Source organism: Physella acuta, unplaced genomic scaffold (genome assembly GCF_028476545.2).
Source record: "Physella acuta isolate Inbredline_101_S28 unplaced genomic scaffold, ASM2847654v3 ptg001488l, whole genome shotgun sequence".
Classification (NCBI taxonomy): Eukaryota; Metazoa; Mollusca; class Gastropoda; family Physidae; genus Physella; species Physella acuta.
In genome coordinates this window covers 71,812-89,113 of record NW_026733003.1, presented here as the reverse complement: position 1 = coordinate 89,113, position 17,302 = coordinate 71,812, and the positions used below count along the sequence as shown (strand labels likewise).

General features: G+C 39.1%; 1 protein-coding gene across 1 annotated transcript in view; it reads right to left on the bottom strand.

Moving 5' to 3' along the window:
* The window catches only part of LOC131928352 (uncharacterized), a 77,655-nt gene that overhangs the window by 54,110 nt on the left and 6,243 nt on the right, over positions 1-17,302 (bottom strand). Inside the window, exons 4-11 of the mRNA XM_059284353.1 lie at positions 16,562-16,674; positions 10,045-10,107; positions 8,622-8,682; positions 8,388-8,429; positions 4,777-4,991; positions 4,104-4,172; positions 3,065-3,155; positions 2,368-2,585 (exon numbers count right to left, since the gene is read on the bottom strand). Coding sequence (XP_059140336.1) covers positions 2,368-2,585; positions 3,065-3,155; positions 4,104-4,172; positions 4,777-4,991; positions 8,388-8,429; positions 8,622-8,682; positions 10,045-10,107; positions 16,562-16,674 — 872 coding nt within the window. The remainder of the gene's footprint in view (positions 1-2,367; positions 2,586-3,064; positions 3,156-4,103; positions 4,173-4,776; positions 4,992-8,387; positions 8,430-8,621; positions 8,683-10,044; positions 10,108-16,561; positions 16,675-17,302) is intronic.

Below are 17,302 nucleotides of genomic sequence, written 5' to 3'. Positions count from 1 at the left end.
AACATAACAACAGTTTTAACTTTCTTCCAAAAAATAATAATAAATCACTCTGTTTAATGCCGCCTGATATAGATCCTAAGCCCCCCCCCCCCCTCGTCGCCCTCCTCCCACCCCTCTGCACGCAACTGAATGTTAATTTTGTTATACCAAGACAAGTAGGCCTACATATAGAGTTTCTTCCAGGCATCTCTTCGGGGGGGGGGGGGGGGGGGGGGGGGGGGGGGAAAGGCGCCGCCCCCCCCCCCCCCCCGAAAAAATTCTACCGCCCCCCCCCCCCCCCCCCGAACGAAATGAAATTTATATAATTTATATAGAAAATATATACTTTTTTAACAGTGTCCGCCCCCCCCCCCCCCCCGAAAATTTCAAATGCCATCCCCCCCCCCCGGAGAAAAAAGTCTGGAAGAAACACTGTACATATACGACATTATACGACATCTACAACAAGAAAGTCAGGACTAGAGTTCATCAGGTCACTAACTGTCTACTACAGACATCCCGTCTGCTCACTAAAAGGACGTCTTCATCGGTCCGCATACAATAGGGTATCTCTTTACGTCGTGGGCTAATTCTCGACCGCCATCTCCAGTCAGCTCAGGTCAAATGCGAGGCGACCGTACCCTACACAAAGGGCAGGTGTGACACTGTTTTTGTATCGAATTACGGCCTGTCCCAGTTCAGGTGGGACTCACCAACATCAACCGTGGCCTCAGTTATAACAATCAACAACGTCGGCATTCGACCATTTAGTTTTTCCCAATTGAATTCAGAAATATTTTTTTTAAGTATACGAACTAATTCAGATAACAATGACAGTGGTGAAGCGCGGGGCCCCTTCAAGCGCGGGGCCTATGGCGACCGCCCCGTTCGCCACCCCCAACGCCGGCTCTGCTCAAGTAACAATGTGCTAAGTATCTATTACTCAAGTAACAATGTGCTAAGTATCTATTACTCAAGTAACAATGTGCTAAGTATCTATTACTCAAGTAACAATGTGCTAAGTATCTATTACTCAAGTAACAATGTGCTAAGTATCTATTACTCAAGTAACAATGTGCTAAGTATCTATTACTCAAGTAACAATGTGCTAAGTATCTATTACTCAAGTAACAGTGTGCTAAGTATCTATTACTCAAGTAACAATGTGCTAAGTATCTATTACTCGAGTAACAATGTGCTAAGTATCTATTACTCAAGTAACAGTGTGCTAAGTATCTATTACTCAAGTAACAATGTGCTAAGTATCTATTACTCAAGTAACAATGTGCTAAGTATCTATTACTCAAGTAACAATGTGCTAAGTATCTATTACTCGAGTAACAATGTGCTAAGTATCTATTACTCAAGTAACAGTGTGCTAAGTATCTATTACTCAAGTAACAATGTGCTAAGTATCTATTACTCAAGTAACAATGTGCTAAGTATCTATTACTCAAGTAACAATGTGCTAAGTATCTATTACTCAAGTAACAATGTGCTAAGTATCTATTACTCAAGTAACAATGTGCTAAGTATCTATTACTCAAGTAACAATGTGCTAAGTATCTATTACTCAAGTAACAATGTGCTAAGTATCTATTACTCAAGTAACAATGTGCTAAGTATCTATTACTCAAGTAACAATGTGCTAAGTATCTATTACTCAAGTAACAATGTGCTAAGTATCTATTACTCAAGTAACAATGTGCTAAGTATCTATTACTCAAGTAACAGTGTGCTAAGTATCTATTACTCAAGTAACAATGTGCTAAGTATCTATTACTCGAGTAACAATGTGCTAAGTATCTATTACTCAAGTAACAGTGTGCTAAGTATCTATTACTCAAGTAACAATGTGTTAAAGTAAAAATTACTTGAAGTAACAGTGTTCTAGGTAACAAGTGTTTGAAGTAACAATGTGTTCTTAGTATTAATTACTTGAAGTAATAATATGTTTAAGTAACTGTTACTTGAAATAACAACATGCTCAAGTAACAATTACTTGAATTAACAGAATTCTAAGTTACAATTGCTTGAAGTAATAATGTTCTTAAGTAAAAATTACTTGAAGGAACAGTCTGCAAAGTAACAATTACTTGAAGTAATAATGTGCTAGAGTAACAATAATTTTAATTGACAAGTTGCTGGAATAACAGTTTGCTAAATTAAAAATTGCTGAATTTATAATTAGCTAAATTAAAACTTATCTAAATTAACAATTGTTGAAGTAACAATTAGGTAAATTAAAAATTAGGTAAATTAACAATTGCTGAAGTTGCAATTAGCTAAATTAAAACTTAGCTAAATTAACAATTGCTGAAGTTACAATTAGGTAAATTAAATTAGCTAAATTAAAACTTAGCTAAATTAACAATGAGTTCCTAGTACCTGAGTAACCGAGGTCTGATTGGCTGTTGCCCGACACGCGATTTCACTGACTGACGTCAGCGTGGAGTTGTTGGTGACGTCAGAGCACGGGCTCCACCAGAGGACCCGGTACTCGGCCACTTCCGGCCCAGACCTTGGCCAGTACACGATGACGTCAATCACGTCTTCCTCGTCGACGGTTTCCAGAGCCGTGACGTTGGCGTCATCGGTTGGTAAATCTGGTTTGGAGAGGTCAAAAGGTCATGGGCGTGGCGAAATCAACTTCATTTTCTTCTAATAAAAAAAAATTAACCGACAAAAGCAATATATTTCTAAGATATAAAATATAAACTAAATAGAATTCTGTTTTGTCATTTTCGGTTCCGAGGAAAAATGCGCAAAAAAATGCGCAACCGGAACTTGCGCTTACAGGAAAAATGAGCAAATACTTATTATACTTATACAATATCATTTTTTTTTCCTGTTTTGTGAGAAAATATTTTGTTTTATTATGCTACAATGTACACACGTGTTCTTCTTTTTTTTTTTTTTTTTTATTTTGTAACGTCAAATTAAATTATAGGTTTTTTTTTTTAAATTCCCTTCCGCACTTCAATGTTGCGCATTTTTTTTCCGTTGCGCATTTTTCTGGTCACCACTTTTGCCGACAGGTATAATCTATGTTTAGGCCTACATGTCGTGTTGAGAGAACATTCACCTGACACATCGGTGAGACTGTAGGTGTTGGCTGGGATGTAGATGTTGCCCATGGGACCCGCCACAATTTGGTCTGGGCCGGCAGCTCGTACCTGGTCATGTCGTCATGTAAAGAAATAAAGAGGAGAAAATAATTTCATTAGATATTTTCTCAGACGATTTTTGTTGCGATTTTTGTTGCAATTATTGTTGTGATCATTGTTGCGTTATTGTTGCGATATATAAGTTCACATTTAAAAAATACGACTTTAGCTAAAAAAAAAAACCACTATGATCAGTGTATAAAACTACCCCCCCCCCCCCCCACCCAACCATAACTTTGCTAGTTACAATACAAAGTTAGAGATACCCGCTTTATATTAACGACACCTAGCATCAACGTTCTCTCTGAGGCGAAAAAGATAGCGTGCAACGTGTGTTTTGTGTGCGCGGTGTTCTCAAAGTCTCATGCAGGGAGATATGTAATTTACAAAACGGGAACTCTGCACAGGCATATAAGAGCACCCCCCCCCCCCCACCCCCTTTGAATTTTGAGATATTCTGGGCTTTGAAAATCGTCTTACACGCCAGAAAATACAAGACGGTTGTAGCCGATATTGATGTGATTGAGAGATTGTGGCCATCGTAGACAGTTTTTTTTTTGTGAACGATCACATCGTATCAACATATAACAGTCGGTGTTAGTTAAGCAAATGCATAACAATATTATTGAAAGTCTTAGAGATCAAAGATTTAATTCACAGGGAGGGTAATTTTTTTAAAGTTCAAAGCTTGGTGTCAGACTTGCAGCTTCGCCAGCAGTGCAGTGTTTCTTTCAGACTTTTCCTCCGGGAGGGGGGAGGACTTGAAATTTTCGGGGGTGGGGGGAGCAGACAAAATTTTCCGAGGGGTGGGGGGGGGGCGGACACTGGTAAAATTGTGTATTTTCTATATCAATTCTATCTCGTTCAGGGGGGGGGGGGGGCAGACGTTTTAGTGAGGGGGTTAGAGATGCCCGAAAGAAACTCTGCAACACAGCATCACCAAACAGTTGCTCTTACCTCCACGCCGATGGTCTCATGCTCCGTCAACGTCGTGATGTCTGTGTTGATCTTAACGCTCCACGAGTCCTGTTGGGTAAAGCTAATATTAGATCGTTGTCTCTACAACAATTAATTCTACCGAATGGTATCATTCTATTGGCGCCACAGTCGTAGCCACGCCCAGTGACCGCAGCCACACACTACAGGGTGTGGTGTTTGTAGCCACACCCCTTTTGACAACACCCACGTAATGCGACAGTGATTAAAAAAAAACACTTCAAATTATTTACTCAAGACGCCTTCATTGAAACCACGCCCATAGACATCCATTTACTCCAGGCACCCTTATTCAAGCCACGCCCACAGACATCCATTTACTCCAGGCACTTTCATTGAAACCACTTACCCCAGGCAGCTTAATTGAAACCACGCACACAGACATCCACTTAGCCAGGTACCTACACTAAAACACGCCCACATTTATCCACTTACCCCAGGCACCTTCATTGAAACCACGCCCTCATACATCCACTTACCCTGAAGCCACGCCCACAACCATCCACTTACCCTGAAACCACGCCCACAGACATCCACTTACCCTGAAACCACGCCTACATACATCCACTTACCCTGAAACCACGCCCACAGACATCCACTTACCCTGAAACCACGCCCACAGACATCCACTTACCCCAGGCACCTGCATTGAAACCACGCCCACCGTTTCATTAAAGAAGTACAGATCCCCTTGCGACAAATCGACCACGCCCCAAAAGATATGATACACCTCAACTCGACCAGACGAGCCCAGAAAAGTGGGCGGGCGCCAGTAGAGGAAGAGAACGAATCCGCCCAGCACCGAGAACACGGTAGACTGGACGTCTTGGGCTGGGCCAGGCTCCAGGGCTGGATAGAATGGTAAACAAAGTGTCAGTTGAATCGGAGTCATAGGGTCAGTGGCGTAGCGAGGTCGGGTGTCACCCGTTGCGGCACTTAATGGTGTCACCCCCCCAGAGGCGTAGCGACCCTTCCCGGGGACAAACTTTCAAGTTTTCGATTTGCACCCCCCTCAGGTTTTTCTCTATATATTTTGCAATTTTTTGCCTTGGTGTCACCCCCCCCCCCCCCAAATGGTGTCACCCGGTGCGGTCCGCACCCCGCCCCCCCCCCCCTCTCTACGCCCCTGCATAGGGTCAACAGAGAGTCAGTTGATTGGGAGTCATTGGGTAAACAAAGAGTCAGGTTAGTTGGAGTCATAGGGTCAACAGAGAGTCAGTAGATTAAGAGTCATTGGGTAAACAGAGAGTCAGGTTAGTGGGAGTCATATGGTCAACAGAGAGTCAGTTGATTGGGAGTCATTGGGTAAACAAAGAGTCAGATTAGTTGGAGTCATAGGGTCAACAGAGAGTCAGTTGATTGGGAATCATAGGGTAAACAGAGAGTCAGTAGATTAAGAGTCATTGGGTAAACAGAGAGTCAGGTTAGTGGGAGTCATATGGTCAACAGAGAGTCAGTTGATTGGGAATCATAGGGTAAACAGAAAGTCAGGTTAGTGGGAGTCATAGGGTAAACAGAAAGTCAGTTGATTGGGAGTCATAGGGTAAACAGAAATTCAGGTTAGTGGGAGTCATTGGGTAAACAAAGAGTCAGTAGATTGGGAGTCATATGGTCAACAGAGAGTCAGTTGATTTGGAGTCATTGGGTAAACAGAGAGTTAGTTGATTGGGAGTCATTGGCTAAACAGAGTCAGTTGATTGGGAGTCATAGGGTCAACAGAGAGTCAGTTGATTGGGAGTCATAGGGTCAACAGAGAGTCAGTTGATTGGGAGTCATTGGGTAAAGAAAGAATCTGTTTAGTGGGAGTCATTGGGTAAACAAAGTATCTGGTTAGTCGGAGTCATTGGGTAAACAAAGAGTCAGTTTAGTGGGAGTCATTGGGTAAACAGAGAGTCAGGTTAGTGGGAGTCATTGGTAAAATCAGTTGAGAGTCATTGGGTAAACAAAGCATCAGATTAGTGGGAGTCATAGGGTAATTAAAGAATCAGTTTAGTGGGAGTCACAAGGTAATCAAAACATCAGTTTAATGAGAGTCACAATGTAATTCAATACTCAGTTGGGAGTCATAGAGTAGACCCAAAATTTGACCCAAAAACTCAATGCGTTTTCTTTTTCATAAGTTATGTTTTTTTCGTGTAAATTGAGAGTGGTTTTGTGAAAAACAGACAGGTCTACGGTAGCAGCTATTGTTCTACAGTAGCTAACACGCAATGTTGCTGAGAAAAATATTTTTAAAAATCTATATGCGCTGTAGTGTGAAAGTAATGTAAACGTTCACACTACTTCCATGACTTATCGCCCTTCTTCAATTAGTCTAATAGCTGTGCCCCTAAAGCCCAATAAAGAATGCATTCATAATCTATTATATTTTGAGCTATTCAGCTAAAAATGTTAAGTGCAGAAATAAAAAAAAAATACACAATGTAGGCCGACAAAACAAAACAATGTATCACTCTAAACAAAAAAAAAATATACACACGTTACAACCCAAAACGATGAACGTAACATAATCTTTTTTGTAATCCTTGTAAAAAAAAAACAATTTGACTTAATGATTCCTAGAATATTATTAATTAAGTCAAGCGAACTACTAGGTGAAATTGTGATTGAAGGGATTTTTTTCCCCATTTTTTTCTTTTCTTTCTTTCTTTTTTCTCTTTTTTTTTCCCCGCCTCAGACATGTAATTTACAGCGTCAGTTTGTCTTGCATGTTCACTTTAGTATTACAGTTTTCATCATCGGCTTGCGGCTTGTGATGACTGATACAGATTTACAATAGTAATACTTCTTTCTTACTTGTAGCCTACTTTCATTCATAAAATGCAAATGTGTAATTAAATGATGATTTAAGGGATTTTTTTTTCCATAGGATTACACCAGAAAAATATGGATTCAGACATCCAACATAAATAGATTGGGAGCGTTCGAAAGTCAAAAAAATATTAATTGAATATTCCTAACAGGTTTATATTTTAAATTAAATAAAATTATAATTCTGTAATGTACAAAGAATAGAAACAAGTCATATTTTACATTTGTTTTATAATTTATGCTCAAAAACATAATACACTATACTATTTTTTGCTGTTTTGTATTTTATTAAATGCCCGTTATGCGTATCGATTTTAAGATTATTGTCTCCCTTGGTGTAATAAAAAAATGAAATGGTAAGTAACTTATTATTCACATAAGTTCATTTCAAGCAACTTGCTATTTCAAGGTTCTCCTTCTCGTATATGATTATACGGAGTTTTATAGTAGAAATATTCTAAACGCTTACAAAAACTTTAAATTTAAAAAAATGCTTGAATTAGATCGACCATCTGCAGATACGTCACAAAACTGTCAGATAGCTTGGGAAAATACCACCAATGTAATATTAAGGGGTTGAAAAATGGTCGCGTTTGATTGACCGCTCTACTTTAACAATAAAATGGACTAATTTACGTCAACCGTTTAAACTTTAGATTTGCCCCCGTTCTTTTTATTACACACGAAAATAAAAATTAAAAAAAAAAAACAACATATGCTTAAAAAGCAAAATTCCTTTTAAAATGTATGTGAAATACTCTTCAATAGTCGTGTTACATCATTAGTGGGTGACACCGAATTAAAAATTCGGAAAATTTACTGTCAAAAACAACGTTTTATCAAGTTATAAATGAAAGGAATATTAGGGGAGAGGGATGACACCAAACCGGAAATGCAAAATTGTTGGACGGGGATGGGGCGACGCCCTCCTTTACCGAAACGAGTGATACCTGACCTTGTTACGCCAGTGAGGAACAATTGTGGTCGCTAAAATAAATTTGTACGCGATTTCAAGGTGACTAACAGAGGCGTAGCGACGGGGGGGGGAGGGGCGGAGGGGGGTACATATGTCCCCGGGCGCTAACCTGGTCATTTTAGCTGTTATTTTGAATTATAAATATAAAAAATATATTGGGGGGTGCCAAATTGAAAGTTTGTCCCCGGGCGCCGGAAGGGGTCGCTACGCCTCTGGTGACTAATACTTTTACCAAAGATAACGTATATTTTTTTATTATAAAGGTTTTTTTTACTTGTATATGCTTGATAATTTTTTTTTAAATTGAAACTAATTTTAAGGATGGCATAATGGAAGAAATAAAAAAAAAATTCATTTTTTTCTGTTTTTTACTGTCCCTAAATTTTAGGGATCCAAAATTAATGAAAACAAATGTTTAATCATTAATTCTAATTTAAGCTTTATTTATTCACTCTAACCTGGCTTCTGAGGACAGTTGAAGTCTGATACGATTTCGCAAGCTGTAAAAAAAAAGTGTTTTTAAAACTGATTAATTCAAAGTTTTATTCCGTTTTTTTTTTAAATTTTTAAATCTCTGAACAAACACAAATTTTAAGTTCTAGAATGTACTAATAAATTAAAACACAATTTCAATATAATTGTCTACTAGGTTGTTTTAATTATTTGCGAGTTCCAACCCATGTCACACTTACTTATTTCTAGAGTTAGCTCCCCTGCGCGACCGATTGTCTCGTTTTCACACAGGGTTATCACCTGAAAGTGAAAAACAGTGACAACGTTGAATAGTGGTCTAAGTCAGAGGCGTAGCGAGGGGGGCGGGGGGGGGGGGGGGAGGTACATACGTCCCCGGGCGCCGACCTAAGGGGGCGCGAAAATGGGTTTAAAACAAATTTAAAACTAATTTTAGCTGCAGTTTTGCATTATTAATATATTTTTAAAAAATATAGGGGGGGGGGGTGCAAATGGAAAATTTGAAAGGTTGTTCCCGAGGGGGGGGGCGCCAAATTGAAAGTTTGTCCCCGGGCGCCGGGAAGGGTTGCTACGCCACTGAAAATGGTACAAATTTAAAGTTTGAGGGGGGTTCAAATTAAAAGTTTGAGGGGGGGGGGGGGGGGAGGGTGCAAATTGAAAATTGAAAGGTTGTTCCCGAAGGGGGGGGGGTGCCAAATTGAAAGTTTGAGGGGGGTTCAAATTAAAAGTTTGAGGGGGGGGGGGAGGGTGCAAATTGAAAATTGAAAGGTTGTTCCCGAGGGGGGGGGGGGTGCCAAATTGAAAGTTTGAGGGGGGGGGGGGGTTCAAATTAAAAGTTTGAGGGGGGGTGTGCAAATTGAAAATTGAAAGGTTGTATAGGAGGGGAATCGCCAAATTGAAAGTTTGTCCCCGGGCGCCGGGAAGGGTAGCTACGCCTCTGGTCTAAGGACCATGTTGTACGAGTTAATTAAATCGTTGCCATTTGGCATTTAGTCGAAGTAATTAAATGCTCCTTATTACCATGACAGTCTAGTAAATTAAATTATCCAAATAGCTATATTGATCAAGCTAATTAATTGGTATAAAATGTTAATCAAGATAATTAACTGGTGTAAATAAAAATGTAAATCAAGTTAATTAATTGGTCTAAATAAAATGTTAATCAAGCTAATTAATTGGTATAAAATGTTAATCAAGATAATTAACTGGTCTAAATAAAAATGTTAATCAAGCTAATTAACTGGTCTAAATTAAATGTTAATCATGCTAATTAACTGGTCTAAATAAAAGGTTAATCAACCTAATTAATTGGTCTAAATAAAAACGTTAATCAAGCTAATTAATTGGTCTGAAAAAAAAGTTTTAATCAAGCTAGTTAACTGGTCTATCTAAAAATGTTAATCAAGCTTATTAAATAGTTTAAGTTGCAATATTAACCGAATTAAACCTTCTAAATTGCTATCTTAGTCAAACTAATTAAATGGACCACTATCTGAATCATCAGCGTCATCTTTTTCCCGTTCGTGCCCAAGACGCATATTGCAGATGAAGTAGAGTTCGTGTGTTTCAGGGACCTCGGCATATAAAGTAGACAGCGTGGATATTTCTCTTATATTGATAATGACGTCACACACAACAACTCACTTGAATCTTATCCTGGCAGCCCACGACTGGGGGCGAAATACGAAATCTTTGTCGGTACATTGGCTGTGAAAATAGAGTATATAAGATTGACTATACAAGAGATTATATAATATTGACTACGAGCCGACCCGCTGCGTATCATACGCCGCTATTTAGTTGTTTTTTTTCTACTTTTCAGTAATTTATAATTTGTGAATTCGACAGTACCAATGCTGCCACTGAAAATATTTGCTTAAAAACACTAAACACCCCCCCCCCCCCCCCCACGTGAAAGCAGCCTCCTCTTAGTTACCTCCTCTAAGTTTAAAATCGTTTCAAACTAAATTATCTGCCCCTAATAGCCGTCACCAAACCCGACTCTATGATTGTAAAATGTAAACAGCGTGACCACAGCTCACCAGACAATGTAGGGGTGGGGTGGGGGTGGTAGTGATAGTGATAGTGATAGAGAGAAAGAGAGGGGACTGCTAGGAGGCGCTTGCAGCTTGTTTTCTAACGGCTCCCAGAAGAGAATTATATATATAGATAGATACGGCAGTGGCGTAGCGAGGTCGGGTGTCACCCGTTGCGGCACTTAATGGTGTCACTTCCCCCCAGAGGCGTAGCGACCCTTCCCGGGGACAAATTTTCAATTTTCGATTTGCACCCCTCCCCCTCAAACTTTCGATTTGCAACTCTTAAAAAAACTATTTAACACTCGAATTAGCCACTTAATTAAGTGGAATTATCATTTTTCTCTATATATTTTGCTATTTTTTGCCTTGGTGTCACCCCCTGAAATGGTGTCACCCGGTGCGGTCCGTAACCCCCCCCCCCTTGCTACGCCACTGCTGTACGATATATTATATAATATTGGCTATACAATATATTATATATTATTGGCTATAAAATAGATCATGTAACATTGGCTATACAATAGATTATACAATATTGGCTATTAAATTAATTATATTACATTGACTATAACAAACATACTGCTGCTTAAAAATCTCTACACTCATGTATCTTTGAAAGTAATTTGTTGCATATAGTTTGTATGTTGCAACATATTATATGCAGCAACAGAATAGAGGATCAGTTCTTCAGACACCATCTAAGACAAAAAAATTCATAAACTGAACATCTACTACTGATCAACAAACACTACCATCTGACAATGACCATCTACCACTGACCATCTACCACTACTATCTACCATTGACCACACCACTGACCATACCACTGACAATACCTGTACCATCGACCACTGACCACCTACCACTGACAATACCTGTACCATCTACCACTGACCATCTACCTGTACCATCTACCACTGACCACCTACCACTGACCATCTACCACTGACCATACCTGTACCATCTACCACTGACCATCTACCTGTACCATCTACCACTGACCATACCTGTACCATCTACCACTGACCATACCTGTACCATCTACCACTGACCATACCTGTACCATCTACCACTGACCATCTACTCTACCATCTACCACTGACCATACCAGTACCATCTACCACTGACCATCTACCTGTACCATCTACCACTGACCATACCTGTACCATCTACCACTGACCATTTACCTGTACCATCTACCACTGACCATACCTGTACCATCTACCACTGACCATCTACCTGTACCATCTACCACTGACCATACCTGTACCATCTACCACTGACCATACCTGTACCATCTACCACTGACCATCTACTCTACCATCTACCACTGACCATACCTGTACCATCTACCACTGACCATTTACCTGTACCATCTACCACTGACCATACCTGTACCATCTACCACTGACCATCTACCTGTACCATCTACCACTGACCATACCTGTACCATCTACCACTGAACATACCTGTACCATCTACCACTGACCATACCTGTACCATCTACCACTGACCATACCTGTACCATCTACCACTGACCATACATGTACCATCTACCACTGACCATACCTGTACCATCTACCACTGACCATCTACCTGTACCATCTACCACTGACCATACCTGTACCATCTACCACTGACCATACCTGTACCATCTACCACTGACCATACATGTACCATCTACCACTGACCATACCTGTACCATCTACCACTGACCATACATGTACCATCTACCACTGACCATACCTGTACCATCTACCCAGTGCCGGCGCTACCTATAAGGCGAACTAGGCGATCGCCTAGGGCGCCATCCCTAGAGGGGCGCAAAATGTTTAATCGCTATTATCAATAAACCGGGAGTGATCTCCCCTAAACTTTCTCGAATATTCTAATATAACACTACGTGGGATGTCAACTCGGAATATAGACATGATTTTTGTTTACTTAAACTTTTAAAAATAGAATAAAATCTAGTAGAAAAAAAATTGCGCACCAAGCGAGCACCAAAACCAAATGTGCGTAATAGTGCGCAATATTATTAGTACTTTATAAATTTACTTGCGTTTTTTGAGAAATCGGAAATAGCGTAAATTAGTACTTCCGGTCAACGGAAATTACTCAAAATTTGATAGAAGGTAGAGAATTAGATCTTTTACTTACATGTGAAATTTCATTTATCTATCTGAATTAGTACTCAAGTTATAGGCTTTTGAAAAATTCAAAGTAGAAAAAGTACCACTTCCGGTTGTCGGAAATCGCTCAAAAGTTGATACGGATCTACGATTTTGATAAAATACTTATATATGAAATTTCATCAACCTAGCTGTAACGGTACTCAAGTTATCGTGTTTACACACGGACAGACAGACAGACAGACACACACACACACACAGACATACGGACAAGATTGCAAAATTATGTTTTTCCGTATCAGTGAGGTGTAAAACGTCGAGATTTGTAAAAATCTCAATTTTTTTTTTTGCACGATTACAATACTTTCTCTATACTTCGTATATACGAGAAAGTAAAAAGTACCTAATAATTAATAACTTTTATATAGGAGTAGCAATCTATTTCGGCACCAAGGACGAACTATCAATTATGCACCCCCACACCAAAATTAGGTCTACATAGGCCTATATTTATTCGCGATGGTGAAAATGCAACTCAACCTCACAAATTTGGAAAGGTCGGGGCGCTTTTTACCAGTCCAGTAGCGTAGCGAGGGGGGAGGGGGGGACATATGTCCCCGGGCGCCGACCTTAGGGGGCGCCAAAAGGAGTTGGAAAAATAAATTGAAAGGTTGAGGGGTGTGCAAATCGAAAGTTTGAGGGGGGGGTGCAAATCGGGCGCCGGGAAGGGTCGCTACGCCTCTGTACCAGTCACTTTGCCTTTTTAATTTGGTGTCACATAATTCTTGTAGAAAACGATTAAATAAGTTCGTTTTTTTTAAGTTTCGAACATTTCAAATGGTTATCTAATTTTAATAGGGCTTGTAATTCTCGTTTTCTCTGACTTTGAATTAGAAACCTGTCCTGGTGAACAGAGTTTTTTATGACGGGGTGTTCAAAGTATTATACTGGTTTGGTAAGTTTTGATGAATTATATATATTTTTTATATTTAATCAATAATTCCAGCAATGTCTAAAACAGTTAGATCTACCCGTGTTTGATTTTTTAACACGTTTTTAACACGTTTTTAACACGTTTTTCTTAACTCAGCTTCGCGTTTGTTTGTTTGTTTGTTGTTAAAATTGACATCGAAAATTAGCCCACTTCTGATTGCTCTAGAGACCTGAAATTTGGCATGCATGCTACTTTCGCCTAACAATTTCAGATGCAATCATAAAAACTAGCAATTAGTGACCGTAATTAGCTTAATTTAATTACGCCCCAAGGACCATAAAATTGAGGACATGATTTCTAAAGATACCGACAAGACTTGAGGCCTATTGACACAGTTACTTCGGCCCCAATCGATGTGAGCGCGCTGGCCGTGATCGTATAGTGGTTAGTACTTCGCGTTGTGGCCGCGACAACCCAGGTTCGAATCCTGGTCGCTCAAGTTTTTTTTAGTCCGTGTATTTATAAACACTTTTTTAAAAACCACGTTTTTCATGTGTAGCAACGGACTAAAAAGGAGAAAATAAAATACTTAAAAAAAACTTTTTAAAAAACCACGTTTTTATGTGTAGCAACGGACTAAAAAGGAGAACGGACACGGTAACACATTGTTAACGGTGACACGGTTGGTACGCTGGGCATGCTAAAATACACATAAACACGTTTTTCCTTAACTCAGCTTCGCGTTTATTTGTTTGTTTATGGGAGATTTGATCACGTGATTCGTGAGTAGATCTCCACGCCAGCAACGTAAATTACACCCTTTCTCTGTTTAAAGCGTATCGGTCGCTCAAGATTTTTTTAGTCCGTGTATTTAAAAACACTTAGTCAAGTCATACTTAATCAAGTGATTAGATAAAGTAGAAAATAAACTATATAAAAAACTTTTTAAAAACCACGTTTTTCATGTGTAGCAACGGACTAAAAAGGAGAAAATAAAATACTTAAAAAAAAACTTTTTAAAAAACCACGTTTTTCTTGTGGACTAAAAAGTAGAAAATAACTATTTACATACATTTGATGACAAAAAACGTGGGTCGGGCAGATGGGTCGGGAAATTTGATGGTGAACGTACCCACGTTTTTTGTCATCAAATGTATGAAAATTTATTTTCTACTTTTTAGTCCACAAGAAAAACGTGTTTTTTTTTAAAAGTTTTTTTTAAGTATTTTATTGAAAGCGTCCCTTTATTCAGGGGATCCAAAATTTTATTTCTTTTGTAAATGAAAACGCAATTAATAATATGTCATCGAACTTGAATAGAAGTATGTTATGATAAAGCTACCGTTTTTAGTGATTCAAACAAAACCTATAGTTAAGTATTAAATAGGTAAAATATATTGTTTTCACAAGGCTACATAGAAAATACAAAAGATCCATTATATATATTACGCAATGAAATTTAGAATATTTTATTGTGTTTTTCAAGCATATCTTAATTAAATTTGATTATTTTAGCGATTCTTGTGAAAATTATTTCCCTTGAATAAAATTTTGGTATTTGTATTTTCAAATGGGAGATAATTCGTTTCTTATCTTTACATTCATTTCAAATTCCTGCACCTTAGGTTGACCGCTTACATATAAATGCAACCTTAAGTTATTATTTGCTATTGTAAAAATGATATAGAGCTTAAGTTCTAAACAAAATAGTTTGGTAGGTTTTTTTAGCATTATCAAGTTGAAAAACAAATATATCAGTAGCCGTTACAGATTGCAATAATTAATGTTAGTAGACATACAGTCTTAGTAATAAATTAAACATCTAATTAGTTATTTTTTACCCTCTCCTAAAGGCTGGAATCTATATTATTTATAAACTTTTATTTTTCAAAAAACCGAAAAATCGTTACATAATCACATAATATAGACATGTTACAATTATAACTATAGACAGTCAAGCTTAAAACAGGTAAGTTCCGGTTTGGAACTCACCTTGGGAGGACTGTTGAGAGCCCAACACTACAAGAACTTTTTTTGATTCAGTGGGTTTTTTTTCCAGATTTTTTTTCTCCCGGGAGGGGGGAAGGGAAGCACTTAAAATTTTCTAAGGGGGGAGGGATAGGGGGGGGAGGGGCTATGTTGTAAAGTACAAAGTTGACTCGTGCACTTAGCAACAATTTTAATAAATGTGATTAGTCTTGCAAACTGGAATTGACAGAATTAGTACAAACTTTTTTAGATGGAGGAGGCAAGTAAAATTAGACTTTGATGTCTACTTATAACGTGTATGCAACTGATAATTAATTAAAGTCACTTTCATTTAATTGTTTTCTTATGCATATGTTTTAGTAATTAATTTGTGTGAAAGGGGGAGTTTTAATAAGTTTTGCCTAGGACGCTAGATAACCTGGCACCGGCACTGCATCTACCACTGACCATCTACATGTACCATCTACCACTGACCATCTACATGTACCATCTACCACTGACCATCTACCACTGTTCATCTACATGTACCATCTACCACTGACCATCTACTCTACCATCGACCACTGAAAATACCTGTACTATCTACCACTGACCATCTACATGTACCATCTACCACTGACCATCTACATGTACCATCGACCACTAAACATACCTGTACCATCTACCACTGACCATCTACTCTACCATCTACCACTGACCATACCTGTACCATCTACCACTGAACATACCTGTACTATCTACCACTGACCATCTACATGTACCATCTACCACTGACCATCTACATGTACCATCTACCACTGACCATCTACATGTACCATCTACCACTGACCATCTACATGTACCATCGACCACTAAACATACCTGTACCATCTACCACTGACCATCTAATCTACCATCGACCACTGACCATCTACTACTACAAAACTCACCTACCAGTGGTGACCTCCAAAACTCACCTGACCAGTGGTGACCTACAGAACTCACCTACCACTGGTGACCTACAAAATTCACCTGACCAGTTGTGACCTACAGAACTCACCTCACTAATTGTGGCCTACAAAACTCACCTGACCAGTGGTCACCAGCTCCGGGGTGTCACCAAAGATATGAACAACATCCAGTCGTGGTGGACACGACAGCTGGTGAGTCACGTTGTACGTCAACATGTCTGCCTGCCAATCTGTGAGCACGGGGAGATGAAATTACACACAAACACACACATACACAAACACACACAACTCACAAGCACACACAACACACAAACACACACAACACACACAACACACAAACACACACCACACACAAACACACACAACACACAAACATACACATACACACAAACACACACAACACACAAACATACACAACACACAAACATACACATACACACAAACACACACACCACACAAACACACACAACACACAAACACACACAACACAACAACACACACCACACACAAACACACAAACCACACACAAACACACACACCACACAAACACACACCACACACAAACACACACAACACACAAACATACACAACACACAAACATACACATACACACAAACACACACACCACACAAACACACACAACACACAAACACACACAACACAACAACACACACCACACACAAACACACACACCACACACAAACACACACACCACACAAACACACACCACACTTAAACACACACAACACACAAACATACACAACACACAAACATACACATACACACAAACACACACACCACACAAACACACACAACACACAAACACACACAACACAACAACACACACCACACACAAAC